At 39.0% G+C, this 26,579-nt stretch overlaps 1 protein-coding gene and 1 long non-coding RNA gene across 2 annotated transcripts in view; one reads left to right on the forward strand and one right to left on the reverse strand.

Annotated features, from left to right (window-relative positions):
- The first annotated feature begins 11,884 nt into the window (after positions 1-11,884).
- Positions 11,885-25,528, forward strand: LOC127420909 (uncharacterized). The gene is made up of 2 exons (XR_007893893.1): positions 11,885-12,910; positions 24,664-25,528. It is a non-coding gene; the product is annotated as an uncharacterized LOC127420909 (long non-coding RNA).
- LOC127420863 (ribosome biogenesis protein bop1-like) overlaps positions 24,908-26,579 on the reverse strand; it is a 120,243-nt gene continuing 118,571 nt past the window's right edge. Inside the window, exon 16 of the mRNA XM_051663445.1 lies at positions 24,908-26,194. Coding sequence (XP_051519405.1) covers positions 26,041-26,194 — 154 coding nt within the window. The 3' untranslated portion in view covers positions 24,908-26,040. The remainder of the gene's footprint in view (positions 26,195-26,579) is intronic.

Raw genomic sequence — 26,579 nt, forward strand, 5'->3', positions numbered from 1 at the left:
TTTTAATGTTGTGGCTGATCAGTGTATACTGTAGATAGCGGTTTTCACACAAAGCACATGGGACACTCGACCAGAGATTATTTAGCAGAGTCGGGCCACTTCTATTAAAATGAATGAGAGAAAATGGAACGCCCAACCAAGGAGCCCTGAGCGCCAACGGTCAAAGGATGTAGAAAGGAAGTCCTGCCTTACAGGAAAAAGAGCCAATCACCTTTTAGATACAGACATTGCCTGTCAATCAGCTTGAGAACGTGCATGGGCTTAAGCTATACAAGCCGGGAAAATTGCGTTTTTAGCGTAATCTGAGGTAAAGCAGCAGAATTTATGATTCCATTACTGTCAGATTTTATTGCTGATTTGAAATATGTTCTTTGATTGTAATCTTGACCAACTGTTTTTGATATTTCAGTCTTTCCCCCTTCAAGTAGACAGGAGCTGCACTGGCATGACTGGAAATAGCCTCCCGAGAATGTTCCAAAGATGGCCGACAGTGGACTGACTTGCTAGAAAGACTTTGACTCGACTCAATTGATTTCAATAGAGTTTGCCGTTAGCATGTTGCTGAGCCAACAATGTGATACTGTTATAAGCATAAAAATACATAATATTTGGTAAAATAGTCTTTTTTTAGAATAAAGGATTATCCCAGGTACAATATAAGTTATGCTCAGTCGACTGCATTTGTAACACAGTGTTGATTACCACAGAAAATATTTTCAACTCGTGCCGCATTTATTTAAAAACTGCAATTATACTGAGACACTTACAATGGAAGTGAATGGGGCCAGTCCATAAACATCAAAATACACATGGCTTCAAAAGTATAGCCACAAGATGTACACATTTTAAGTGTTAACATGACTCTAGTGTAATAAAATCTCTGTGCTACATTAATTTAGTGTGATAAAATCACTTATGGGGTTTACGGCATTGCATCACCATAGCAACAAAGTTGTAATATTTGATATAACTTTGCACCGAAAAGGTAAGTAAGCCATTTAATCATATTTAAACTATGTAAAGTTCATCACACATACAGTATAATGTTAATGTCGTATGGCTATATATACACAGTACTTTTGAAACAATGTGTAATTTTTATGTTTATGGACTGGCCCCATTCGCTTCCATTGTAAGCGCCTTACTGTAACAGCCATTTTTGTCGAACGCGTTAACAATATTCTCTGTGGTAATCAACATTATGCCACAAATGCTATTGATTGAGCTTAACTTGAATTGAAATCAGAATATTTCTTTATTTTTACTAACTTGATCAGCATCTTTCAGTTTTTATATGATCCGTTCACCATCTTGCATTCTCTGTGAAGGAGACATGCGATTTTGCCTTAGAATTTGGCCAAAACAACCTTAGCGTCCAGACTGTGCACATGATGCCTTGAAATGTATGACTAGCTTTTGGATCAGAGCCATACTGTATACTTGAAACATAAGTGGATCTTAACGGGAACCTTTTTATTCTTTTTAGGCCAATTTAATGGGTGAATCTCATGAAACCTGTCAAGATAATTTCCGGGCCATATTTCACCCCACAGTCAAAAGAAATAAGAAGTAATATTTTGCATAAAGAAAACAAAGACTATTTTTAGGACCATAAAGATGTTTTGCATTGTTACATTGTTTTCATGACACAGGAGCTACACAGAAGCAAATATGCGAATATGGATGTCTCATTGTCAGCTTCAGAGAGCGGTGATGTCCACAGTGACCTGGCAGCATTGTGGTGATTCCTGACAGATTTAGATTCACATTTGTATCCAAAAGCACTCAAAGGGAACGAGCCGGGGCTCAAATACAAGCATCTGCCCCCCATTTAACACACTGCCTTGAACTGGACCACCTTAAGTGCGATACTCTCTCTTTAAGAGCTCTCTGCAGGCCACGACTCATTTCAGCAAAGTCTCATGGCTCTCTTAAGGTGGCCAGATTGATTGCGTTCAATATGAATCGTATATGGTTGAGGCATACATCAGGTGTTAGATTTCCACAAAGGTTTACAACTGCAGTAAATTGATATAATTGTTAAAATTTCTTTTGTTTGCTTTAAAAAAAAAAAAAAGTACAATTTATTGTTTTCAGCTTTTCAGCTGCAGGAGTGTGGGAGCCAGATTTGGCCGTTCTCTCACTTGGACACACACTGTACTAGAAAACATGAGACAGGAAACACTATTATTTGTGAATTGTTTTATTTATTGTGTATATTAAACAAGGTGATTTGTGATTTGAGGGCTCACTGGGTTCACAGTTGAATGTAGCCCAAATGGAATGTGACACAGATCTGTTTTTTTGGATGACAATTTTCCAAATCTGGGCAACTGTTATATGGAAATAAAACAAATAATTGTCTGATTTTATGCAAAGTCACTTCAGTATGAATGGTCAGTTTGGAATTCATGCAACTTTTGGCTCAACATTGATCACAATTGTATGTTTGATGAATCATGATTTGAACCAGAAAATAATATTATACAGAAAGCATAATGCAAATATATACTTACATAGCACATCGCAGACTGGGGCTTGTTGTCACACCTTTTCCAGTGAAAATTTCTCAAGGTAGGTTTAATTTTATTTTTTTTATTTTTTTGGGGGGGATTTTTCCCCTTTTTCTCCCAATTTGGAATGCCCAATTCCCAATGCGCTCTAAGTCCTCGTGGTCGCATAGTGATTTGCCTCAGTCCGGGTGGCGGAGGACGAATCCCAGTTGCCTCCGTGTCTGAGACAGTCAACCCACGCATCTTATCACGTGGCTTGTTGAGCACGTTGCCACGGAGACATAGCGCTTGTGGAGGCTTCACGCCATCCACCGCGGCAACCACGCTCAATTCACCATGCGCCCCACCGAGAACAAACCACATTATAGCGACCACGAGGAGGTTACCCCATGTGACTCTACCCTCCCTAGCAACCGGGCCAATTTGGTTGCTTAGGAGACCTGGCTGGAGTCACTCAGCACACCCTGGGATTTGAACTAGCGAACTAGCGAACTCCAGGGGTGGTAGCCAGCGTATTTTACCACTGAGCTACCCCCCAAGGTAGGTTTAATTTTACGGAAATAAAAAAAGTTATTGAACATTTTCATCGTTATTGACCAGGACAGAATATAGTTAATCAAACATGCATTTGTTAGCAGTAGTTGTCACAAAGGAACTTGCCATCAAACAGCCTATTATAGTATTTTATAGCTAAATGTAAACAGTAGAACAATTATAAAGCAAAACAATTAATGTTACAGCAAATGTAAAAGATAATGTACAACAAAATGGACAATATACACTGGAGGCCAAAAGTTTGGAATAATATACAGATTTTGCTGTTTCAGAAGGAAATTGGTACTTTAATTCACCAAAGTGTCATTCAACTGATCACCAAGTATAGTCAGGACATTACTGATGTAAAAACAGCACCATCACTATTTGAAAAAAGTCATTTTTGATCAAATCTAGACAGGCCCCATTTCCAGCAGCCATCACTCCAACACCTTATCCTTGAGTAATCATGCTAAGTTGCTAATTTGGTACTAGAAAATCACTAGCCATTATATCAAACAGCTGAAAGCTATTTGGTTCATTAAATGAAGTTTAACATTGTCTTTGTGTTTGTTTCTGAGTTGCCACAGTATGCAATAAACTGGCATGTCTTAAGGTCAATATTAGTTCAAAAATGGCAAAAAAGAAACAGCTTTCTCTAGAAACTCATCAGTCAATCATTGTTTTGAGGAATGAAGGCTATACAATGCTTGAAATTGCCAAAAAACTGAAGATTTCATTCAAAGGTGTACACTACAGTCTTCAAAGACAAAGGACAACTGGCTCTAACAAGGACAGAAAGAGATGTGGAAGACCAGATGTACAACTAAACAAGAGGATAAGTACATCAGAGTCTCTAGTTTGAGAAATAGACACCTCACATGTCCTCAGCTGACAGCTTCATTGAATTCTACCCGCTCAACACCAGTTTCATGTACAACAGTAAAGAGAAGACTCAGGGGTGCAGGCCTTATGGGAAGAATTGCAAAGAAAAGCCACTTTTGAAACAGAAAAACAAAAAGAAAAGGTTAGAGTGGGCAAAGAAACACAGACATTGGACAACAGATAATTGGAAAAGAGTGTTATGGATCTTAACCTCATTGAGCTTTTGTGGGATCAGCTAGACTGTAAGGTGCGTGAGAAGTGCCCGACAAGACAGCCACATCTATGGCAAGTGCTACAGGAAGTGTGGGGTGAAATGTCACCTGAGTATCTGGACAAACTGACAGCTAGAATGCCAAGAATCTGCAAAGCTGTCATTGCTGCATGTGGAGGATTTTTTGAAGTAGTTTAAGAAGTTCTGAACATTTTTATCAAATTGTAATAGTAATTTTTCACGTTATTAATGTCCTGACTATACACTGTGATCAGCTGAATGCCACGTTGGTGAAAAAAAGTACCAATTTCTTTCCATAAGAGCAAAATCTGTACATTATTCCAAACTTTTGGCCACCAGTGTAAATGTATCAAAATTATAACATGAAACCCCTATGACAAATTGCCCCCAAATAAAGTTCAAAATGCATTCAAAAATACATTACAAATGTAATTCACACTAAACAGTTACTTGAATTCACCTCTTCTGTAATGGAAATGTTTTCAACTATTAAGTTCAAAGGGATTTTTTAAAATATTTTTTCTGGAGTTTGAGGTCAAACAGGTCATGTGGTATAACTGTCCAAAGACAGTAAAATAAATCAAAATCTCAATAAAAGCTGAAATTCTTGAAAAAATAAATGTTGGCATGCGTAGTGCAGAATAATATTTTATTATTTCTTAAAAAAAAAAAAAAAAAAAGCAGTGAAATATTTTATTTTTTTTTGGATAAAAAAATGACTAAGATCAGGCAGGAAACTCTGAATGGTGTAAGCTGATAGGTTCTTTGAACTTATTATCTGTTAGCCAATCAGCTCGCTCACATGGTGTAAGCCGATAGGTCCTTTGATGTGTAATTGGCTAGCCAATGAACATTTAAATGTGCTCAGTTTGCAAGCAAGCTGTTTCACTGCACCTCCATCCCAGCTGCACGTCTACATCTGCTATGGGGGTATTGTATTTGCGTCTAATTGTGCATTCTAGTAATATGCCATATCCACATTAACATGCTAAATCTTTTCTGAGAGTTGTCTTGACTGAACTTTTGTCCTCCACATCAAAGTAATTTGGTGGAAACAACATGTAGGTACATAAAACAGATGTTGTCATGTGACAAAAAAACAAAACAAAAAAAACCCCCCACAAAAAACAGGACATTTAGACCCTCAAATTATTTGTCATCATTAAATATCAACATAGTGACATTTTTAAATAGCCACATTTTGTTCTGGTTATGTGGTGTAACTGAGAAAACCTCTTCATATTCTTGACTCAAAAATTCATGACATTTGTAAAATATTTTATTCCTTGAAAAATAAATGAATGAATACGTAAGTTGTGGACACTCTTGTGTACATGTATCAATATGTATTTAAGGTGTAAGGAAAATATTTTAATACCTTTTTATGATGGTTACAACACATGATATTTTTAAAGCCACATTATTTATACACCGATCAGCCACAACATTAAAACCACCTGCCTAATATTGTGTAGGTCCCCCTCGTGCTGCCAAAACAGTTCCAACCCGCATCTCAGAATAGCATTCTGAGATTATAGTCTTCTCATCACAATTGTACAGAGTGGTTATCTGAGTTACCGTAGACTTTGTCAGTTCAAACCAGTCTGGCCATTCTCGGGCTGGTTTGAGTATTTCTGTAACTGCTGATCTTCTGGGATTTTCACACACAACAATCTCTAGAATTTACTCAGAATGGTGCCAAAAACAAAAAAACATCCAGTGAGTGACAGTTCTGTGGACAGAACTGTACAATTGTGATGAGAAGAATATAATCTCTGAATGTTATTCTGAGATGCGGGTTGGTGCTGTTTTGGCGGCACGAGGGGGACCTACACAATATTAGGCAGGTGGTTTTAATGTTGTGGCTGATTGGTGTGTGTATGTGTGTGTGTATATATATATATAATACATACACACACACGCACACACACACACACACACACAGTACTGTGCAAAAGTCTTTGGCACATAAGATGCTTCACAAAAACATTTGTCTTAAGATGGTTATTTATATCTTCAGCTTTAGTGTGTCAATAGGAAATATAAATGTTAGACTCCCAAACATTACTTTTGCAAATAGAAGAACAGGGAGCCCTGCAACAGATGGCATTGCCCCCACAGAGCCCCCCACTGAACATTGAGTCAGTCTGGGATTACATAAAGAGACAGAAGTAATTGAGACAGCCTAAATAGATACAAGAACTGTGGTGAATTCTCCAAGAAGCTTGGAACATCCTATCTGCCAACAACCAAGAAAAACTGTGTCCAGGTGTACCTAGGAGAACCGGGGCTGTTTTTAAGGCAAAGGTTGTCACACCGAATATTGATTTAGCTTTTTTATGTTTACTAGACTTTGTATGACATTGAGTGATAAATGAAAATTATTTATGGCATTATTTTTGAAGACATCCTCACTATGCAACATTTTTCACAAGTGCTTAAAACTTTTGCACAGTACTGTGTGTGTGTGTATGTATGTATATATGTATATATTTTTTTACAAAAGGATCATTGGAAATATCCAGTCAGTAGACATATTTTGCTCATTTCATTCAAGTTGCGGCCTGATTTCAAAAATGCACCAATGAGTGAACTTTCCACTGGTGCCTCTTTAATGAAGAGCTCATGTATAGTACATGTATTTTGTTTGCTTTATACCAAATGAGAAATGAAAGCTGATCAAATACTGTCATACTTGAGTAGCAGAGAGCTAGAAATTAAATCCATCTGTTAGACAAGGTTAGACAATGATCTAATGAAGGGATAAACTGAAGGAAAGGAGAAGCCTGCAGATGAATTCTGATGAAGGTATGGTTGTGACCAATTTTGAGGGAGTTATGGGGAAATGGGCTGTCATTACACAGTTATGTCCATTCACGTGATGGGATAAAGTCTAATCTAATGATCCTATGAGGTCACAGAAGGACTTCACAGATGTGCGATTCATTGAAGGATCCAAAATCATGATCTAGTTGGATCATTATTTCCCCATTGTCAAATAGGATGTCTGATGATGTGGAACAAAAAACAGAGACATTATGGCCACGTTCATACTGCAAATATTTGTGAGTGACAAACACATTTAAATGTCTATCCACAGCAAATATTATTTTTGCGTTCCCATTTGCTCTAACAGCAAAAGAAAAAAAATCCACTTTAACATTTCCATGATGTTCCAAGAGAGTAAATAATTTGAGAGATGGATAACGACAGAAAAAGTTGCCAAATTTACTGTCAGTCCTTCAGCAGCTGTATTTTAAACCCCATCACAGCAGTATTGTTTAATTAATGCCAGGGTATTATTACACAAATAATGTTATACACTAAATAATAAAAAAAATTGAATATATAAAAAGTTTGCTAGAATTACACTGCTAAATAACAGTCTCTAAAAAGGGGCAATTTCATAAATAATCGTTCCGTGTGTTTGGAATAAAGGAGTCACTCCGGAACCTATGATGGTTAACAGTTATAACCATAGCAACATTTTGCGATCTTGCGGTTATAAAAAAAAAAAAAAAAAAAAAAAACGTGAATATAAACAATTTTAGAGTGATCACACTGTGAATTGGTAATAGTTGGTCAAAAGTTCCTCAGCTGAAATCGGTCTGTGCTTACCGAAATTCGAATCACATGCCCCCAGTGCCCGAAGCTAGAAGTGTTGTTGAATGTATGGGCATTTCTGAGCTCCAGTTTCCGGGTGAAATGTCCGCAGTGTGCTGTCAAAAGCGTATTAACCATACGCCCTAACCCCAAACCTAAACCTTAGTGTCAGTGGAGTAAAAATGTAAGTCCATGTCCACACTAAACCGTTTAAGTTTGAAAACTCCAAAAACGTCATCGTTTACCAAAGTATGCTGTTATGGAGAGTGTTTTCAAAAGTGTTGGAAAATGCTGTTTTAGTGTGAATGAGAGCTGTAAACATCACAAAATTAATGCCTTTGTGGATGTGGTCTTAGAGAGAAAATTTTACCTTGGAATCACACTCATAAATAATTATGTGAACGTGTTTACATCCTAGTTCCCCTAGTTCCTCAAGCTGTCTTGAAGTGTGTCTTTAAAAAGTTAAACTTCTTTTAGATCCACCCCTGGAGTTCGCTAGCTCGCTAGTTCGAATCCCAGGGCGTGCTGAGTGACTCCAGCCAGGTCTCCTAAGCAACCAAATTGGCCCGGTTGCTAGGGAGGGTAGAATCACATGGGGTAAACTCCTCGTGGTCGCTATAATGTGGTTCGTTCTCGGTGGGGCGCGTGGTGAGTTGAGCGTGGTTGCCGCGGTGGATGGCGTGAAGCCTCCAGACGCGCTATGTCTCGGTGGCAACGCGCCCAACAAACGAGACGTGTTGCTTACAAACAAAAACTATTGTAAAACAGTGTAGACTGATGGAAAAACGTGTCTGGTGTTTGCTAATTTTGACCAAAGTAATGTTAGCGACCAGAGACATCTTAGTGCCTGGCAGTTATTCCAAAATGATCACACGAGAAGTCTGCATGTTGTTCCTCAGAGTTCCAGTACCCTAGGATAGGCCACATTATGCCGACTTGCCGACAAGCGTCATCTCCTTTCAGACATTTTTGCATCAGCTCCAGTGTGTTTACCTTCCCTTGTTGTGTGACTAGCAGCGCGTTGTGTCACCAGCATGGCTGACCCGGGTTCAGATCCTACGCTGAAACCAGGAAGTAATCACATTCGCATAATCAGTGACAAGCTTGATTCAGAGATTGCATTTTCCCCTTCTAACATTAGATTTTTACTCCACTGATGTTTAAGTGGAGTAAAAATTATACCTATACGCATATTACGCAGTCTGCTTAGAGGGGGCACCAGAAACTTCACCGGCTGCCCTTACTCGCACGCTACACATTATTCAAGGACCTGGTAACAGTCACGGAACACAGTATACTGCCTCTCACTGCGCCTTGTGCTTTCTCATTTTTTCAATCAGCCCTGTAATTACAGGCCATCCGAAATTAAATCCGGCTCATGTGCAAAAGACAACCAGCCCTGCCATCCACACGGTCTTCACCCACTAGTCTTGCTGCTCACATGGGGGCTGACTGTCCCCTGCTTAGAGGGAAAACAATCTCCTCAAATCTCCCATTAACTTATTTTCTTACCAGCAAAAGAGCTGTGGTCCAGCAAACGCATGGTTCATTTTTAATGATCCGCCTCAGGCCTTGCACGCTGTAATCTGTGACTGACACAACTGTCCACGTCTGTATGCTGCTTGAACTGAGCTAGGCCCCGAGGATGATTGATGGAAAACAGCAGGAAAACAAACAAACAGAGCAAGGATGTTGTAAAAATGCTTCCTAGCCGCTTAACATAGAACATTAAGAATCACAACCCTGCAAGCCATGGGAATACCACTTAACCTGATGGGGGTAGTTAGTCACAATGCATTTAAATGTGTGTGTGTGTGTATATATATAAGGTCTTTACTACCCTATCCACACTAAGATGTTAAAAGTAATATTTCAGGTTCAATACATAAGTTCATTCGCCAGGATTTGTGGCATAATGTAGATTATCACAAAAATGTATTTTGACTTGTATTTTAAACTGTATTTTGACAATGAATGTCAATGAGGCCAATCCATAAACTTTAAAATACTCACTGTTTCAAAAGTATATCTGCGAGACGTAAAAAAATATCTATGTCAGCAAGTTTTTAGAAAAATAAAATTGCTAACTAACCTCATCTGTGTAAAGTTATTACATTTTTACAACTTTGTTGCCATGACTTCATACCATAAACTCTAAAACTACAGTGAAAATGACAATTTAACAACTTTACAACTCAAATAATACATGAGTTTTAACAGAACAATTAATGTAAGTGCTTTTATAAAATTATATAACTATTAAAATTGGCCCCCATTCACTTCCATTGTAAATGGCAAAAATACAGAAGTGTGAGGAGAGTGTTTTCAAAATGCTAGTGTGTCATTTTTCACCACCAAAAATGCTCTCTGCATACTTTGGAAAACTATGGTGTCAGGAGGAAACTGAAAATGGAATTGTTAGCGTGTAAAAAATGTGTGGACATTTTCTTTTGAAAACACAGATTTTAGTTTCCTAATTATTATTTTCAGTTTCCTTCACTGTTTACTAAAGGATGCCATTCTGAAGATAATTTTCGAAAGTCTTCGGTGGAGGAAAACGCAGTTCCAGTGTGGATGAGTGGATTAAATTGAGCAAAATTTAAGCATTTTAAAATGAAAACGTATAAAGCCCAAAGTATACTTTGGTTTGGACATAATAGTCGAACACTCAGCCTTTCAAAGTATACTCCATATGACTTGAACTGCAATCAGATACAGGACGGTTTCTCTACTGGAGTTCAGATCCATATAGATGTCTTTATAGTCCTTCAGAGTTATACAAGTGCAGATATCCCCTGACCTCCTCATACACACATTCTTGATGTGCACATCCACTGTTGTTGTTTTATCTCCTGATATTAAGTGGTGATTACATCTTGCTCTTGTTCGGAAAGCAAAGGCTCAAGAGTGAGTGGTGCCACCTTGTGGTCCCACTAATTAGCAAAAATAGTTCCAGGTGGATGCACATACAGGACTGCACATTCAGAGTATGCACGGTTAGAAAAATTGTCCCGCATGCTTTCACTGCTCGAGCACTCTGTTAAAGATGAAATTTGCGTCACGCAGCATTTGCGTTTGACCAAAGTAAACTTTGGCTTTAGTGTATGATCTGTCCTGTGACAGACAGATTTGGCTCAACTATGCTCAGATTAAAAGAAAACAGAGTGAAAATCTGATAATCCACATTTGGTTGGACAATCAAAAAGCTTTGAATACATTTTTCAGAGTTTCAGTCTCGACATAGTTACTGCGTTTTGCCTTTGTAGAGCAGTATAGAACCTGGCAAGAACTATTGGTTATCATTTAAATTCATAACAGAGGCAGTTACTCTGCTGGTGCAGGCCAAAATTTAATTTGCAATCAGACTACTTTGTGCTACTCTTTTTGCATAGTCAATAACAGGCACATGCACCAACGACACGCAAAAATGCAGAGAGTCCGCACGTACAGGGCTGATGATGAAATTTGTGTCACATGCACTGTACCGAGACGTACTGGCACGCGGAAAACCGAAGTATGCTTCAGGTGAAAGGACAGATGAAAGGAAAGTAACACTTTCTCAATGCGGTAAGTATGAATATATGTGATGTAGCAGTGCAAACCACTTACAGGCTAGCTTTGGGATCACTTTGCCCCAGCACCCCTGCCTCAGCAAAAACCACCCCCTGCTTCCTGCAGGGAACACACTTTCTGAACACTGTTCAGGTAAGGATTTAGGGGCTCAGATTTATTACCCAGACGGGACCCCACAGCTGGGGTGGGGATTAGCCGCGGGCCGGAGCAGGAAGGTTTTTGGGGGAATAAATCAGGGGGTTTTGCATCAACTGAAGAACAACACAGTGGTGAATGGAACAAGAGTAAGCTGATGATCACCGAAATAGAAAGAAAAGGTAGAGGTATAAGTGAGGATGGGTTGAGAAATTCAAAAGTTCAAGTCGGCAGACAAGTGGAGCTAATCCGAGAGTAATTTTTTCATTAACCTTTCAGATTGAATGATAATTTTATTTTCACAAACATACAATCATTCTGCTTGGTTAAAAAAAAGTGCATTTCTTACAAACAAACATTCAAGCTCCTTTACAATCTCTAATAGAAGAAACACTAATAGGTGAAACGTATGACTCTTTATTGGAAAATATTCCATTTCATTGTCACATGAAATCAAAACTGACTGTTTACTTTCTTAATACACCTTCCTGTACTATGTTTGGAACAGCATACTACTAATACTTTTACTATTTCTGCAGAACATAGTAGCATACTATGAATACTGCGCACAGCATGCAAACTTTCTGTATGTATAAAGTACACAGATGACCTACTACATGCGCCTTACATCGAGGTTACAGTGAGGGACAATGGAAGTGATTGGGGCCAATCTTACAATGCTAAGATACTCACTGTTTCAAAAGTATAGCCACAAGACGTACACAATATGTGTGTTAACACGATTTTAGTGATAAAATCGCTTACTAACCTTTGCTGTGTTGTGATATCCAATTTGAAAACTCTGTTGCCATGATGATGTAATGCCATAAACCCTAAAACCCTACAGAGATCGTAAAAAACGACGATTTAAGCAACTCTACAGTTTAAATAATACACAAGTTTAACAGATGAATTAGTGAGTGCTTTTATACAATTATACGCTTCACATTTCTGTCTTTAAACCCTCCAAAACATGGCCCCATTCACTTCCATTGTATGGAAAACATCTCCTTTTCTGATCCATGGAAGAAGGTAAGTGATGACATTTTTTGGGTGAACTATCCCTTTAAATATTCAAGGACATTGTCTAGATCTTAGTCCTACAGACTGGTTTTAAAACACTTGTGACAGACATGTTTGATTTCATAACACTCCCTGCAGACAGCAGACTGTCATAAGTGAAGCAGCAGGCCAACGGAGAAGAAATCAGGGTAACAGGAGCTGCGCCAGCGCTGGTCATCTGTCTGCTGCTTAACTCACTCCCCACATCCTGTTTTCAGGCTGATGTCCATGTCAACTTACTGAAGAATTGGTGCTGAAATGGGCCGTGTGAGGCGGGACGTGGGCACTGTGGCATTTTTATCGCCCGCTGCCTTATACTTCAGCATATCCTTGACAAACCCACACTGCAGACATCAAGCGTTTGGCGTTAAAGGTATGACCTAAAAAGAGAGTTATTACTCTGTACAACATCCGGCTGTTTGAGAGAGAATTCTGTGCCCGGGAGCCATGAGATACGTTTGGGTTTAGTTAGAATGGGTCTAATCTGCTTTTTTTTTTTAACCCTTAAGGTCTGTTCATCCTGGGCTAACACTTGTACTGTTCGTGGTCAAACTCTTCATTTAATACATTTTCCAATACATTTAATTACTCATTTGTTTTACACATTTTATGTGTCACACCTCTTGACTAACTTCTTGCATAGTTATCACTTTTTCCCATTGATTTAGACCTCAGTGAGCTCAAATTTCATCATTACATTTTTCTGTAAAACAAGCACATTTTTTGTTACCTTCACTTAAGTAAAAAGCAAACTTGAATATTTATGAAAAGGCTGCTATGGGTCATTCATTAGGGTCATCTGCTGAAAAAAAAACAACAAAAAAAAACATGACAATTTCATAATAGTGGCAAGTATGGCCTATAGGTCTCAGAAACTCAATAATATAATGTAATTTTTTTTAGACATTATCACAAGTTATGCATTTGGATATATATTTAGACATAATAAAAGTTTAGCTATTTTTTATTTGTTTTACATGGGAACTGTTTTACCAACAAGAAGTTATTTTATAAAAAAAAAATATATATATATATTTTTCTGAAAGGGTGAAAACTTTCCCCACAGTGGGTTCAGACATGTAGTTCTGTATTGTGGCTGTGTCACAGTCTCACTCATTCATTTCCATTAATTTCTTTCTGTCATTGTGTATGTGTGTAGATAAAGGTGTGTTATGCACTGTGGCTGTGTTATACTCTCCTCAATTCATTTCTGAGTGTGTGCGTTCTGCATTTTGGCTCTGTGTTATAGTGTCACCCATTCATTTCCCCATTCATTTCAATGGACGGCCAAATTTGACCGTCCATTTTTTTTTTTTTGAAAACCAATCAAACTTAATGGAATCTTTTCTGAATTTTTCAGATGTGATTAGATGGCAAAAAGAGGAAAAGTCACACATTTTTAATACATCTCAGAATTTTTTTTAATAAAAATTCAAATCGGTCAAAAAATGAAACTTGGTCAAACAGAACTTGAGGGTTAAAGTAAAGGAGGGACAAGTTGAATTAAAATGTAGTGGTAATCAACATTATGCCATTAGTGCTTTTGATTGAGCTTAACTTGTTTTGAACCCAAAACGTGCCTTTAAAACCACAAACACTGGTTTAGTTTGAGAGCTACAGTAAAGTCTGTTGTGATAGTAATGCTGCTGTGGATTTTATCTCGACAGGGGTTATTTGGTTAAAGGAGTATTTCCAAAAGGTGCCAGAGGCTCTTAAAAGACAAAAACTGCCCAATAAAATAAAGCAGAAAAGGTAGAAGGTACAACAACCATATCCTGAGCAATATCACTGAGCTACTTTTCAAAATCAGACAAAAACAAACTCAGCCTTGAAACACACAGGAAACCAGCCTGATTTGTGCCAGAGTAGGTGCGAAAGTCTCCAGGTGCTTCTGTTCCAAACTCTCTTACACAGAAACACACACATGATGTGAAATTTGTCTGTGCGTGTCCAGATAATAAGAGACTGCTGCAGGGTGCTGCCAGCATTAGGAGCGCTGGAGTCTGCCGCTTTGCCCTGCCTCTCCCTTCAAAAGCTTCCCCTTTCATATCAAATGTGCTGCTTAAAGTAACCAGAGAGCAGCATTTTACTTTTCTCTAAATTAGCTCAGGCAACTTGATTTCAGTGCAGTCTGCTTCCACCACTGTCTGCACGGCTACGGTACCATGATGTCATCGCGGGGTAGTAAGCGAACATGTGTGGGGAAAATGAGAAAGGGTTCCTCTATTTAGCGTTAATTTGTAACAGATCTGAATGAAGTCGACTGCCAAGGGTTCACAGGGCTGTTTTGCCTCCAATTAAAAGACTATAAACTCCCAAAGTTTGGCGTTTTTGCAGGTGCTGCAAACTGGGGTCAAAGGAATATCAAATCTGGCTGCCCTTTTCTTGTCAAGTAGATAGTCTTTAAAGTCGCAGCCATGGCCTAATGGTAAGTGCACATGCAGTTTAGCCAAACGTTTTACTAACAACATTAAAGTCTGGTCCAGATTGCAGCTTATTTTAGCCATGAAATGACTACTGAAGACAGGAAGAGACAGGTTGACCAACATACAAATCAACCAATCTCAGTTCACTATATTTTTTTGTCGTTTAGGGACGGGTTTGTCTGAAATAGTATATAAAATAAAGGCTTAATTTCAAACAAATGAAACTAAAAACAAAAGGGGCTTTGCCGTTCCGGCTGCGCCTGCCGGCAGGCTTTTCTCCACCTCTCTAAAGCTGGGGAGGGGGACAAGGGGAGGGGGAAAAAAAAAGAGGAGAGGAGAGGGAAAGGGCAAGGCGGAGCGACAGTGAAAGAGGAGGAGGAGAGAGAGAAAAAAAAATTGCTCGCCGGTTCCCAGACACGCTGTCACCTGGTCCTCGACCACTCCTCCACCCTCTGACGGACGACAGCCGCTCCTCCCCGGGCGGACCGGAGCGAGTCCTCCGACCCCTGGTGGATGGAACGCCCCTCCACATTCTGGCGGCCGAGTGAGTGACAGTACGTCGAAAGTAATTCTGCTGAAATCAGTCTGTGCTTACCGAAATTCAAAACACTGCCCCCAGTGGCCGAAGTTGGAAATGCTGTTGAACGTATGGGCACGTGTGAAATGTCCACAGGTTGGCGCCAAAAGCGAGTTGTAAAGCGAGTTGTTTTTAGTTGTAAATTATGTAAAACATTCAACAGGAATGCATGTTTTTTTTTTTTTACCATACACCCTAACCTCAACCCTAAACCTAACCATTAGTGAGGTAAAATTTTATTTCTAAGCAAAAATGCAACCTCCGAATTGCGCTCGTCATTGATTATGTGAATGCAATTACTTCCTGGTTTCCACAGGACCAGAACTAGTCTCTGAGGCCACTTGTGTATCACACTATCAGTAGCATCACAGGAACTGACGCGAAAATGTCTGATGGAAGATGGTGCGTGTCGGTAACTTGGCAGAATGGGGTCAATTTCTGGGTACCGGTACATTTAGTAGCAACGTGACCATGTTGCCCCATTATTTCTCACCTACTCTCAACTATGCCTATAAATAAAAGATGCAAATAGGCCTAAAATAAAATACAAATCTTATCTTTAATAGTCTCTATTAAAATATTCTCTAATAAAATATTAAGTATGCAGACATTTCCTTTTGGTTTAAGTAACCAAAAGAAAAAAGAAGTGGAGAATGGTTCCTTTTTGTTGCACCATCTGCCAAAGTCTTCAAAGCTGAAGAAGGGCTCCATTGTCAGCATGGACAGGACACAAGACTGAGGATCTGTGAGACTGTCTGGTCCAGGATTGCATCTGGAGTTCTGCCTCCATTGGCTACTGTGCTGCTGCACCTTTGGGACAGGTCGGTATCTGTCAGAGAGCTCTGTGCATTCAAGCATCTCTTCCGCTAAAGGAAGATAGGGTATGTCAAAGGGCAATAATCTAAGAACTACAGACTTCGTCTCTACTTAACACCATTTCCACTGCCACTTAAAGTCAACATGAAATCAGAATTACGTTCCTAGTCTTTTTGTAAACCTCTAGTTGTTGAACATTATTGCAAAGAAACAATCTTTCATCAATATGTATCATAAAATTCTCCACCTCTGAAATGTCTTTCCTCTTCAGCTGTGGACCTTTGGTTTATGTTAACCAATAGGCAAGCAGCTATTTAGGCATTGAGTGTGTTTATATGCACAATCTTACACCGATTATGCTTAATAATGGTTTTCCTTTATCGGGGTAATATCATGAACGTCTTAATGGAATATTCCGGGTTCTAAAGAAGTTAAGCTCAATTGACAGCATTTGTTACAATGTTGATTTCCACAAAAAATAATTTAGAATCATCCCTCCTTAACTTTAACAAAGGAAAGAATCTATGTTACAGTGAGGCACTTACAATGGAAGTGAATGGGGCCAGTTTTGGAGGGTTTAAAGGCAGAAATGTGAAGCGTTTAATTTGATAATAGCACTAAAACTTGTGTATTATTTGAGCTGTAAAGTTGTTTAAATGTACATTTTTCAGTCATTTTAGGGTTGTAGGGTTTGTTGACATTACATCGTCATGGCAACGAAGTAAAAATTGGCCATAACTTTAAACAGAAATGGTTATTACGTGATTTTATCACACTAAAATCATGTTTACACGCATATATATTTATATGAATATTTTTGAAAAATGTAGTATTTTGCTGTTCAAAAATTGGCCCACATTCACTTCCATCATAAGTGCCTCACTGGAACCAAGATTTTTGCTTTTTTTTTTTTTTTTTTTTTAAAGAAAAGGAGGGGCAATTCAAAATATATTTTTGTGGTGATCAACATTATGCCACAAATGATTTCCATTGAGCTTAACTTGTATTGAACCCGGAATTTTCCTTTAAGAAAAAAGCGAGTGACACATAGATTTTTGTCCATTATCCCAATTTTGCTTTGCATGTAAACACCTTCACCGGCACTCTTAATGGCTTATCCAAAGTGCGCAACTGTTGTGTGCATGACTGTTTATGTTTTGAAGTCAAAAGCATAGAGTAACCTGATTATTTCAAATCTCATGTAATCGTGCTTTTCTTGCGCTGTCAAATTTTTTTAATATGCTGATTTTTGGTAGATATAAGTGTGTTGGGTGTGCATACAAACACACTTAAAGGTGCTGTAAGTGATTTCAGACATTCTAGTTCCATAAGACTGAGTCATTGAATTAGCCATGCCCCCTCTTTCCAAAACCCCGCACTCCAAAATAGCAAATTCGCTTTACTGAGGATGACATCGTGCAGAAACGGTTGTTTAAAACAACAGCAGCAAAATAGCGCCCTCAACAGGCAACTGCTATGAACAACATGGCTTAAAAATGGCAGTAAGCCTCAATAATTTGCTGAAACTACAATACTATGAGAACGGACAAAATGAAAGGCAGGTCGAAAGTGTCATTGTCCGTGGCCCGCGGACACATTTTTATTTGCTGTTTACAGAGTCTAGTGCTGTCACAGAGACCGGTGAGATATCTTACGACACTTATTTCATTAATATCTTTCAGTGAATAGGAAAATTTTTAGCATACCATTCTATGAAAATAAAATTGCTTACAGCACCTTTAATGTTTTAGGATACTGTTGTACTGTAGGTTATGAAGCCTTTCTAAACTTTTGCCAATTGTAATTTAATGCTGGTTAACTTTCATGCAACAAGAGTATGGCAATAATAGCAAATAACATCACATTTGAAAGAAGTGTTACCACTGGAACACGTGATGCTCTGGAGGGTGAACTTGACCTTCAGCCTCCATGTCCACCAGTCAAAACCTCCTCAAGGGTGTTTGCTGGCAGTGTTTCAGTTCTCCACAATCTACTGCAAACTCACATTCAGCTCTGACTCCATTCTGGAACAGAACACCCACTTATCTTCATATAATCTGAGGTTAAAATGATGTCCAGCTCTACATTTTTTTCCCTCATTGTCACATTATGTCAATTTGTGAAACAGAAGGAACATGGAGAAGTAACATTTCTTGTGACCTTAGATTAGGCCTTAGATTAAAGATCCATTTAGATGCTATTTGCAGCTTAAAAGGCAACAGGCATCTGTTAAAATCTCACAACATAAAATAAGAATTCAGTCAGGACCAGACCCACTGAAAACCACTTGGGCTTGAGTCGTAATCCTGCAGATTCCTATCAAAAAACCTCAACGCTTAACTGTGGTCGTGATGAGGCAGAGGAACTCTGAACTGAAAAAAGACAGACAGAAAAAGAAAATAGAAGAATGAGATGTTAGGAAAATATTAATGTGCCCTCACTGTGTCAATAATGTGTTTGGCTGCTACTGTTTGGAATGACTCAACGATTGAAAAGCAAAGCACCATCTATCCATCTTTGGCTTTGTATGCTGAATGTTCAGGCTCGGATTTCTTATTTGGTCACGTAAAAGCTTCATCTCTCTTCGCCTACTGACATAGTCATGAGTGTAGTTTTATTGAAAGGCCAAATGGACTTATGTGTGTAAAAGTTTGACCTAGACATGACTGAGGCACTCACATTTTTTTAATTTATTATAAGAACCTCCATATGATTCTTAAATCTAAATCCCTTAGCCAATAATATATAATCTACAGAAATGTACACACTGTGCCACTCAATTGACGTGTTCCACAAACGACAAAGAGACATGCCAAGGTTGGAGTCAGCACACAAGTGTGGATTATCTTTTGAACTATAGGTGGCGCTGTCTCCAAACTTTGCATGTAACCTCAGATCATGGTCCTGACGAAGCATACCAAGTTTAGTTTCGATACGACAAACCGTTGCCGAGGCTCACTTCCTGTTTTACGTCGACCTTGTTAAATTTGTAAAATCAAAATCCTGTATCCATTCATTCTGTGCAGATCAGTCTGGAGATTATTTTGAGCCATTGTTCAGGCAAATTAACGAATAAACCATAAACGTCATAATCTAAGATGGCAGCCACTGTAATGGGGAGTTTTCATTTGAGCAGTCCATTTGTATCATCAGGAGGAGAGTAATCAGATGCAAAAACTATTTTGTTTCTAGGACAAATGGTTAAAAAAAAATACGCACAAAAGAAAAGAGCATTTTGAAACTGGTGGTGGCACTATAGAGTTTGTCACAGAGACCCCAAATATGGTATGGGGGCTATTCATTACTCTTAACTTTAAAATGATGCAATGAGAAACCAATCCCTCATTCAACATTTAATACCAAGACCTTATGAATTTAAGACTTACTGCTTGTTTTTATCATTAAATGACCATACTCTCAAAAAGTAAAAATCGAACAGGGTCAATTTTGATTTCATGTTGACTGTTGTTGGCAATGCTGGTTAGAATTCTAATTTAGTTTCAGGGAGCAATTTTGATTATGTTACCATCAGTCTGGTGCCCCTTGATCGTTTCTTGTTTTGCTGTCAGTCAGGGCGGGGCTCGAGGCAAATCTAGGGAGGCAAGCCGCTAGACCCTGCCATTATTTATACCAATATATAAGCATTTTGAGAGAGTAGGGAAACTGACTCGATTGCATCATTCACAGAGCTTCATGGGAGTGGACGGTCGCTGCAGAGCTCTTTTGCTGAACTTTGTTTGCCGCAAATCTCTGATTGGTGGAGCATTTCCCTTAAGGATCATAGGTAGTCTGGTTCTTCACCAGGAATTCCGCTATGAAACATGATTTTTCAAGAAATGAAGTTGAAATAACGCAGACAGATGACTTCAGCAGAAGCATAAACCATCTATTAACAATCTCAGAGCTCACAGTAGGTCTGTTATTAAAGGTTTATAAATTATCGTTAAAAATCAATTCGCCTATGGAAAAATAAATGTAATTCTTAATTCTGGAATCAGACTGTTGCACTATTGCTTGAAAGGCAATTTTTTTTTTCTTCAGAATAAATGGCGGTCAATGGAGAAAGATGCTTTTTTTGCCTTTAGTATGGTGTGGCAAAACTTTCACCCGTTGTGTGAAATAATGGCACTGATCATTTGACTTCTTTAAAATCACATGTTTCGGATGAAAACGTTAAGCAGCCATCTTAATAAGGTGGTAAAGTTGTATTGAGAATGCTATGGCTCATAACATGCACTTCTCTGTTTCCACTCTTGAAATTTTCACTGAAAAAACTTTGGGGCCCAATCGACTAAACCACTTTTATCAATTGACACCCAGAGTAGCCAAAAACTGCTCAATTGATTGCAGCTGTCCACATGTTTCCATACCCCCATAAGCATGACAAGAAAACTAGTTTAATTTATGCAAAGGGATTCTCTAAATTCACAATAGTAGTAGACCAATGAGGTCACAAATCTTTTGATTGACGGGCGCACATGAAGCTTGAGGATTTTAAGGGCGTAACGAATGACGCGATGGTGCGCGTGGTCCCCGTTAATGCGCGTGCAGACGAGCCGTCCAGACACGCGCTCGTTCCAAACCTGAAAACGGCACGAGACGCATACCAAGGAAAAACCTCCAGTCTGCGAGGTGACATCATAAGTGCTTGGGAAGACTGGGTGACCTCATAATTACTTCCTCCGGTTGGGTGTCTGTTAGCGGACAGAGAGAGCCTGTCAGAAGCTCTGCTTTGACAAGACATCAGAGGGTGTACGATCGTAAAAACGATATTTTACAAGGTCTGCTAGACAGTGAATAGGGTTGTTTAATCCAGGTTACGCACAAAGAAATTTCATAAAGTGTTGCGCATATTTCGCATCTCGGCTCTCCATAATTGGAGTATGACTTCAGACAGTGGCAATGAAACAGTCTGGTAAGAAAGCCCTTTGGAAGTCTATCATGCTGTGTCTCGCCCACAAACTCTGGACTGCGTATGTGTGTGTGTGTACCTGTGGTTTTCCTGTCAGTGAAACCCAATAACAGTCCCATTGCATCATTTTGAATAGTTTAAGAAGAAAATGGATGCAGGCTTGGCAGTCGCCGAGTGTTTCCATTTGCTTTTTCGAAACCGTTTTCCTCTTCGGCTCACCCTCCCCACAGGGAAAATGGTCAAAACAAACAGCAAATAGTTGGTGTTGAGAGACCGGGCACTTGGAAGGTCACATTCCAGCATAAGTGGAAAAAATTAGAGTCCCTGCTGGAGTCGTGATGCTCTCTGAGGACTTGATTCACTCAAGCTAATTTGGGATTGCCGTGGAGAGCTTTAGACTTTCGAGTTGGTGAATAGCGATGTTGTCAGCAGATTTTTCTTTGGAATGCCACCCCCCCACCATTCTGACCCCGAAACCCCAGCATCTACACCTGAAAAGCAGCTGGGCCAGTTTTGTAGTTAAACCAACAGGTTTTTCACTTGAATCAACCAATAATGGAAGGCACTGCCTGAAGGATTTGAAATAATGAAATAAGGGTTTTACTTTCCACTCCCCTCAAATTCTACAGCTAGTTTATGGAGTCTTAGCATTTTGTGCTAAAAATGTTCCTGTGGCATTTTCATTTCAATTCATATGGTAAAAAGGGCATTTCAGTAAATGAGGTAACAAGATACCCTCAAAATATATTTATGTTCTTGAGTAAGAGGCAATCAAGCTTAAATAATACATGAGTTTTAACAGAAGAATTCATAAGTGCTGTCTTTAAACCCTCCAAAAATTTGTCCCATTCACTTCTATTTTAAGTGCCTCACTGTAACCTTGATTTTCATTTTTTTTTAAAGAAAAGGAGGGAATAGTAGAAATACATTTTGGTGGTAATCAACATTATGCCACAAATGCTGTCGACTGAGCTTAACATGTATTGAACCCGGAATATTCCTTTAATTCAATTTAAATCAGTTACCTGGGACAACGTCATTTTTTCATTTTACAAAAACATGTAAATGCAGAATGCCACGATTGACCAATCAAAATCAAGTATTCCAGACAGCTGTGTAATAGAGCGCACTAGTCTGGTTCCGGAAGTAAAAATCCCATTTAATTTTTTTCCATAGGGACATTATTACACAGTATTGTACCTTTGTCATTTTGTTTGATTTCAAACACTTTTGTTACTTTATATCAAAGTTTGTAATGTTGTGATTCACCTCTGATATAGTTGGTTTGGCTTAGAACTCTTTTATAAAACATTATGTAAAATCTCTAGGAAAAAAAATGAATGGAAAAAATACATCCAGAACCAAGATGGCGGAAAAAGTGTGCGGGCATTGTTGGGCACTATTGTCATGGAGATGAATAGCTCTCTTCAGGTATTACAGAGCAATTGGTTCCACTCATTGGCCGTTTTCCACATCCATACCTCCTGTTTAGCAACTTTAAAATATATAATCATCCTTGTCCATTAGCCATATTTGAGTCTGTTTCCCTGAATGCAAAACTCAAGTTCTGCTGAATTACAGCTACCACATTAATGTTTTTGTAAAGTTGAGGGAAAACCACTGAAGCACTGACAATTAAGTTATTTTTAGATCTGTGATTTGCCCCAAAAAAGAACCAAATGGGGCTTATTGGAAGCTAAACAGATTAATAAAATGTTAAATGTACAGATAAATGGACCATCTCCCAGGACATGGGAAGAGTGAGGGTTTGGAATGGAGCTCAATGTCAACTCCATGACCGACCAAACCAAAACATGTATAAATTCAACTTTGACTGGTCAGATCTGCTTGGCTATAAGTCAGGCACCACAAAACTAATGCTGAGTAAGCTTGAAGGAAAACAAAACAAAACATTTCAGGCTAAGGCTGGGCGATATGATGACATATTCACCATGAGACGGTAAAAATGCGTCAACCGATAGAGATTTTGCTATAACGTTTTTACAGCGCTAAATATATTTGCGCAGTGGGCAGAAAACACGCATCAATGCAAAAATACAGACCAGGACGTGTCCTGAACAAGTCAAGACAAGATAGAATTTGTGACCAAGGCCATGTCCACACTAATCCGTTTCTGATGGGAAACTCTTTTCTGTTTCCTAAGATCGTTGTTTTCCAAAGTATGCGGTAATAGAGAGCGTTTTCGAAAGTGTCCATTTTCGGTGGACAAAAACGCCGTTCCAGAAAACAAATTACTGAATACTTTGGAAAACAGTGACGTTAAGAAACCGAAATCACAGTTTAAAAAAAAAAAAAAAAGATGGTGTGGATGTGGTGAATCACATTCTCAAATTTGCCACTCATTATATTTCACATGTAATCGAGTTTGCGATTTGCCACAAATTATTGCCAGAAGTTTGCAACTTTTTACCAGTAGTGGTGATCCTGCAGCAACCCTTTGGCAATAATTTTGCAGCTACTGGCGAACACTTCTAAGGCAAACCTGTGGCAGCAATAAAAGGTTTGCCACTGGGGTTTGCCAGCACTCTCCATTTTTGTAAGGGCTGTTCTATGTAATTTTGTAATGTAAGTAGTCTGAGTAGTTTTCACACTGAAAATGCAACAAACAGAAGTGTACTACGAGTACCAGGATGATGCACTTCAAGTGTCAAAACAGAGTGTGGAATGTTAAACACTTCATGCACTCAGCGCTAGCGGCTTGTCGTACGTAGCGGAAGGGGCGGATTTACCTGGTCTGAAAAAACAGTTATAAACAATGGAGAATGTAGCAACTAGCGAAACTTCAGTGAAGACAGCACCTTACAAATGTAAGTTGAACGCTTTACCATCACCCCACGCTGTGTAAAGATGTACGTTGTTTGAGATACAAGTGTTGAACTGAGGTTGGCTAGCACGCTAAAGCTAGGCGCAACACATCGCATGCATCACTTCCGTAAACTGTTAAACGGCGAATGCTTCCGTGTAGTAAAAAAAGGTTAAGCGTTCCAGTGTATAGCATATAGCATTTGGGACACAGCTTTTGTGAAGTTTAGTTTACACGCGCCTAGCAAAATCGCAACTTGTTGCGTTATAGAATTCAACTGATGTGCGTTCACATCAACTATTTTACAAAAAGTTAAAATGTGGCAAACACAATCAGAATTCTCTCGAATCACTCTGCGCTTTCTTCGAACAAATAAAGTAATTTAAAATTAAATCAATATATCATGTCCGTTAATTTAAGAAGCCATGTAATAAGCAGGATAATGTACAGTCAGCTGGTTATTATCACAAAATAAACCCTTCAGGATGATTCAAGACCCTGATCACCCTGTATGATTCAATGCACATTATGCCTTATTTAACAATGGACTACATTTCCTTTTGCTTTCTAGACAGAGAGACATGCAGCCTTGAGACCGACGTCTTGAGTCAAGAGTGGGACCTGCAGGTGGACGGCCTCCACGAAATATGATCTATAACACACACAGCCGTCTGATCAGCGACGTCTGGGCCTCCCGGCAGAGGAAACTAAACCTATTCCCCAACCCCTCACTGCATATAACTCACCCGTTCTGAAATCACCCTCGCTGACCTGTGGCGAAAAACCAGAAGTGAAAGAAAAAACTCCAAATGCTCTTCAAGGAACACCATGTTTAATTAAAAAGGAACTGGTCTCTGAAATACAAGTGGTAAGGGTTTCACAAGTCAACAAGGAAAAAAATAGAGCACAAACTGGCACGTCTGGTCGTTTACACTGGTGGGTGGCGGACTTGGTGGGATAGTTTATCCAAACATCTCTGTCATTTTTATATGTCGTTCAAACCTGTATGCTGCTATTTTTTTCAGTGTAAAACAAAAGAAGGTAAGTTTGAAGAATCTATAACAGGCTTTTCGTTGCTTTTATTTTTAGTTTATAGTGAACATGTATGTAATGAGAGTTTTGGCGGACTTGAATTATTAAATAACAACAACTTTTCTGTGCGTTGCCCACACAAAGCTATCATACGGTCGAATGGACTACTTTTGTGGTGCTTTTTTGGTGTTTTTGGCATTTGAAAGACTTGGTCACTTAAAATATTGCTGTACTGAGAGAGTCACATGAAGATCCTTTAATTCTCCTTTCAGTTCCATGGGGGGAAAAAAAATCAAAGCATATTGGTTTGGAACAACATGAGGTTGTGTAGATGATGACATTTATTTTTGGGTGAACTATCCTTTTAAAAACTACAGGAGGTGTAATTGTAGGGCAAACGTCTGCAAGAACAGCTTTGTTTCATGTGTTGTTTGCTTTGGCACGGCCCTTTATCAAACATTTTTGTTTTATTTCAAATTCTGCTTTCCTTGCCCAAGGATTAGCGGTTGGATTTGATTTGCTGTGGGGCACCAACAGCCCGATACGGAAACGGGCCTTCCCGAGCGCTTACGGTTTTGGGTTTTGAAACCAAACCCATCTCTTTTTACAGTGTCAGTAACACTGGACTACAGTCCTGTGGGAATCTAGACATGGCTGGATATATTTTCTCATAATTTAAAAAAAGCAAAACATAGCTCTAACACATATTATAATGACATGTTCAATATAAGATCAGGCTCTTGATTTCTGCCAGCAACATCTTGATGTCTTCAGGGAGCAGCATGATGGATTTGTCTTGAAACGTTCTGGAGTCTGAAACCTCGTTCAGTCTTAAATGGTGTGTGATTTCTGGGTTAGAAAGTAGAGGTCAGAAATCCTGACGGAGAGAGGTTTTTGTAAGCCACGGACGCTGTTTCTAGGTAAAGAGACGGACTGTTCCGTCGGCCCCTGAGGAGAACACCCAGGGTTGAGTCGGGTGGAAGGTCACGTCCAGGACGCCCAGGTCATGAGTGATGGTGTGACCCTTCAGAACTTTCACAGGAACAATCAGAGGATTCTGAAGCAGATCACTGTGTAGAAGAAACACAGGAATTAGTAGGGTTGAGAACAGAGAACCGGTTCTATTTCTATAAAACCAAATGGTTTTCATGATATTCGGTTCTGTTAACGATTCTTGAACTTCTGCATTCTTTTTCAGATGTGGGCGAACAAGCGATTTCAAGGCTGATAATGACAGCTTTTTAATTAGTTTACTTGTTGCGTTTTAACTGGGCATATCAACTGAAATGGCTTGCTAATTATTTATTAAATTTAGTTAGATATAATTTAGTTTGAAATCATTCAAACCATTCACTTGACACAAAATACAGTAGGTGTCGTTTTAAAGCTTAGAATCGGGCTGGGACATTAGTGCTGGGTAATGATAAAGATTTCCTGATTCGATTCTGATGCACA

The sequence above is a fragment of the Myxocyprinus asiaticus genome, chromosome 30, assembly GCF_019703515.2.
Source record: "Myxocyprinus asiaticus isolate MX2 ecotype Aquarium Trade chromosome 30, UBuf_Myxa_2, whole genome shotgun sequence".
In the NCBI taxonomy this organism is placed as follows: Eukaryota; Metazoa; Chordata; class Actinopteri; order Cypriniformes; family Catostomidae; genus Myxocyprinus; species Myxocyprinus asiaticus.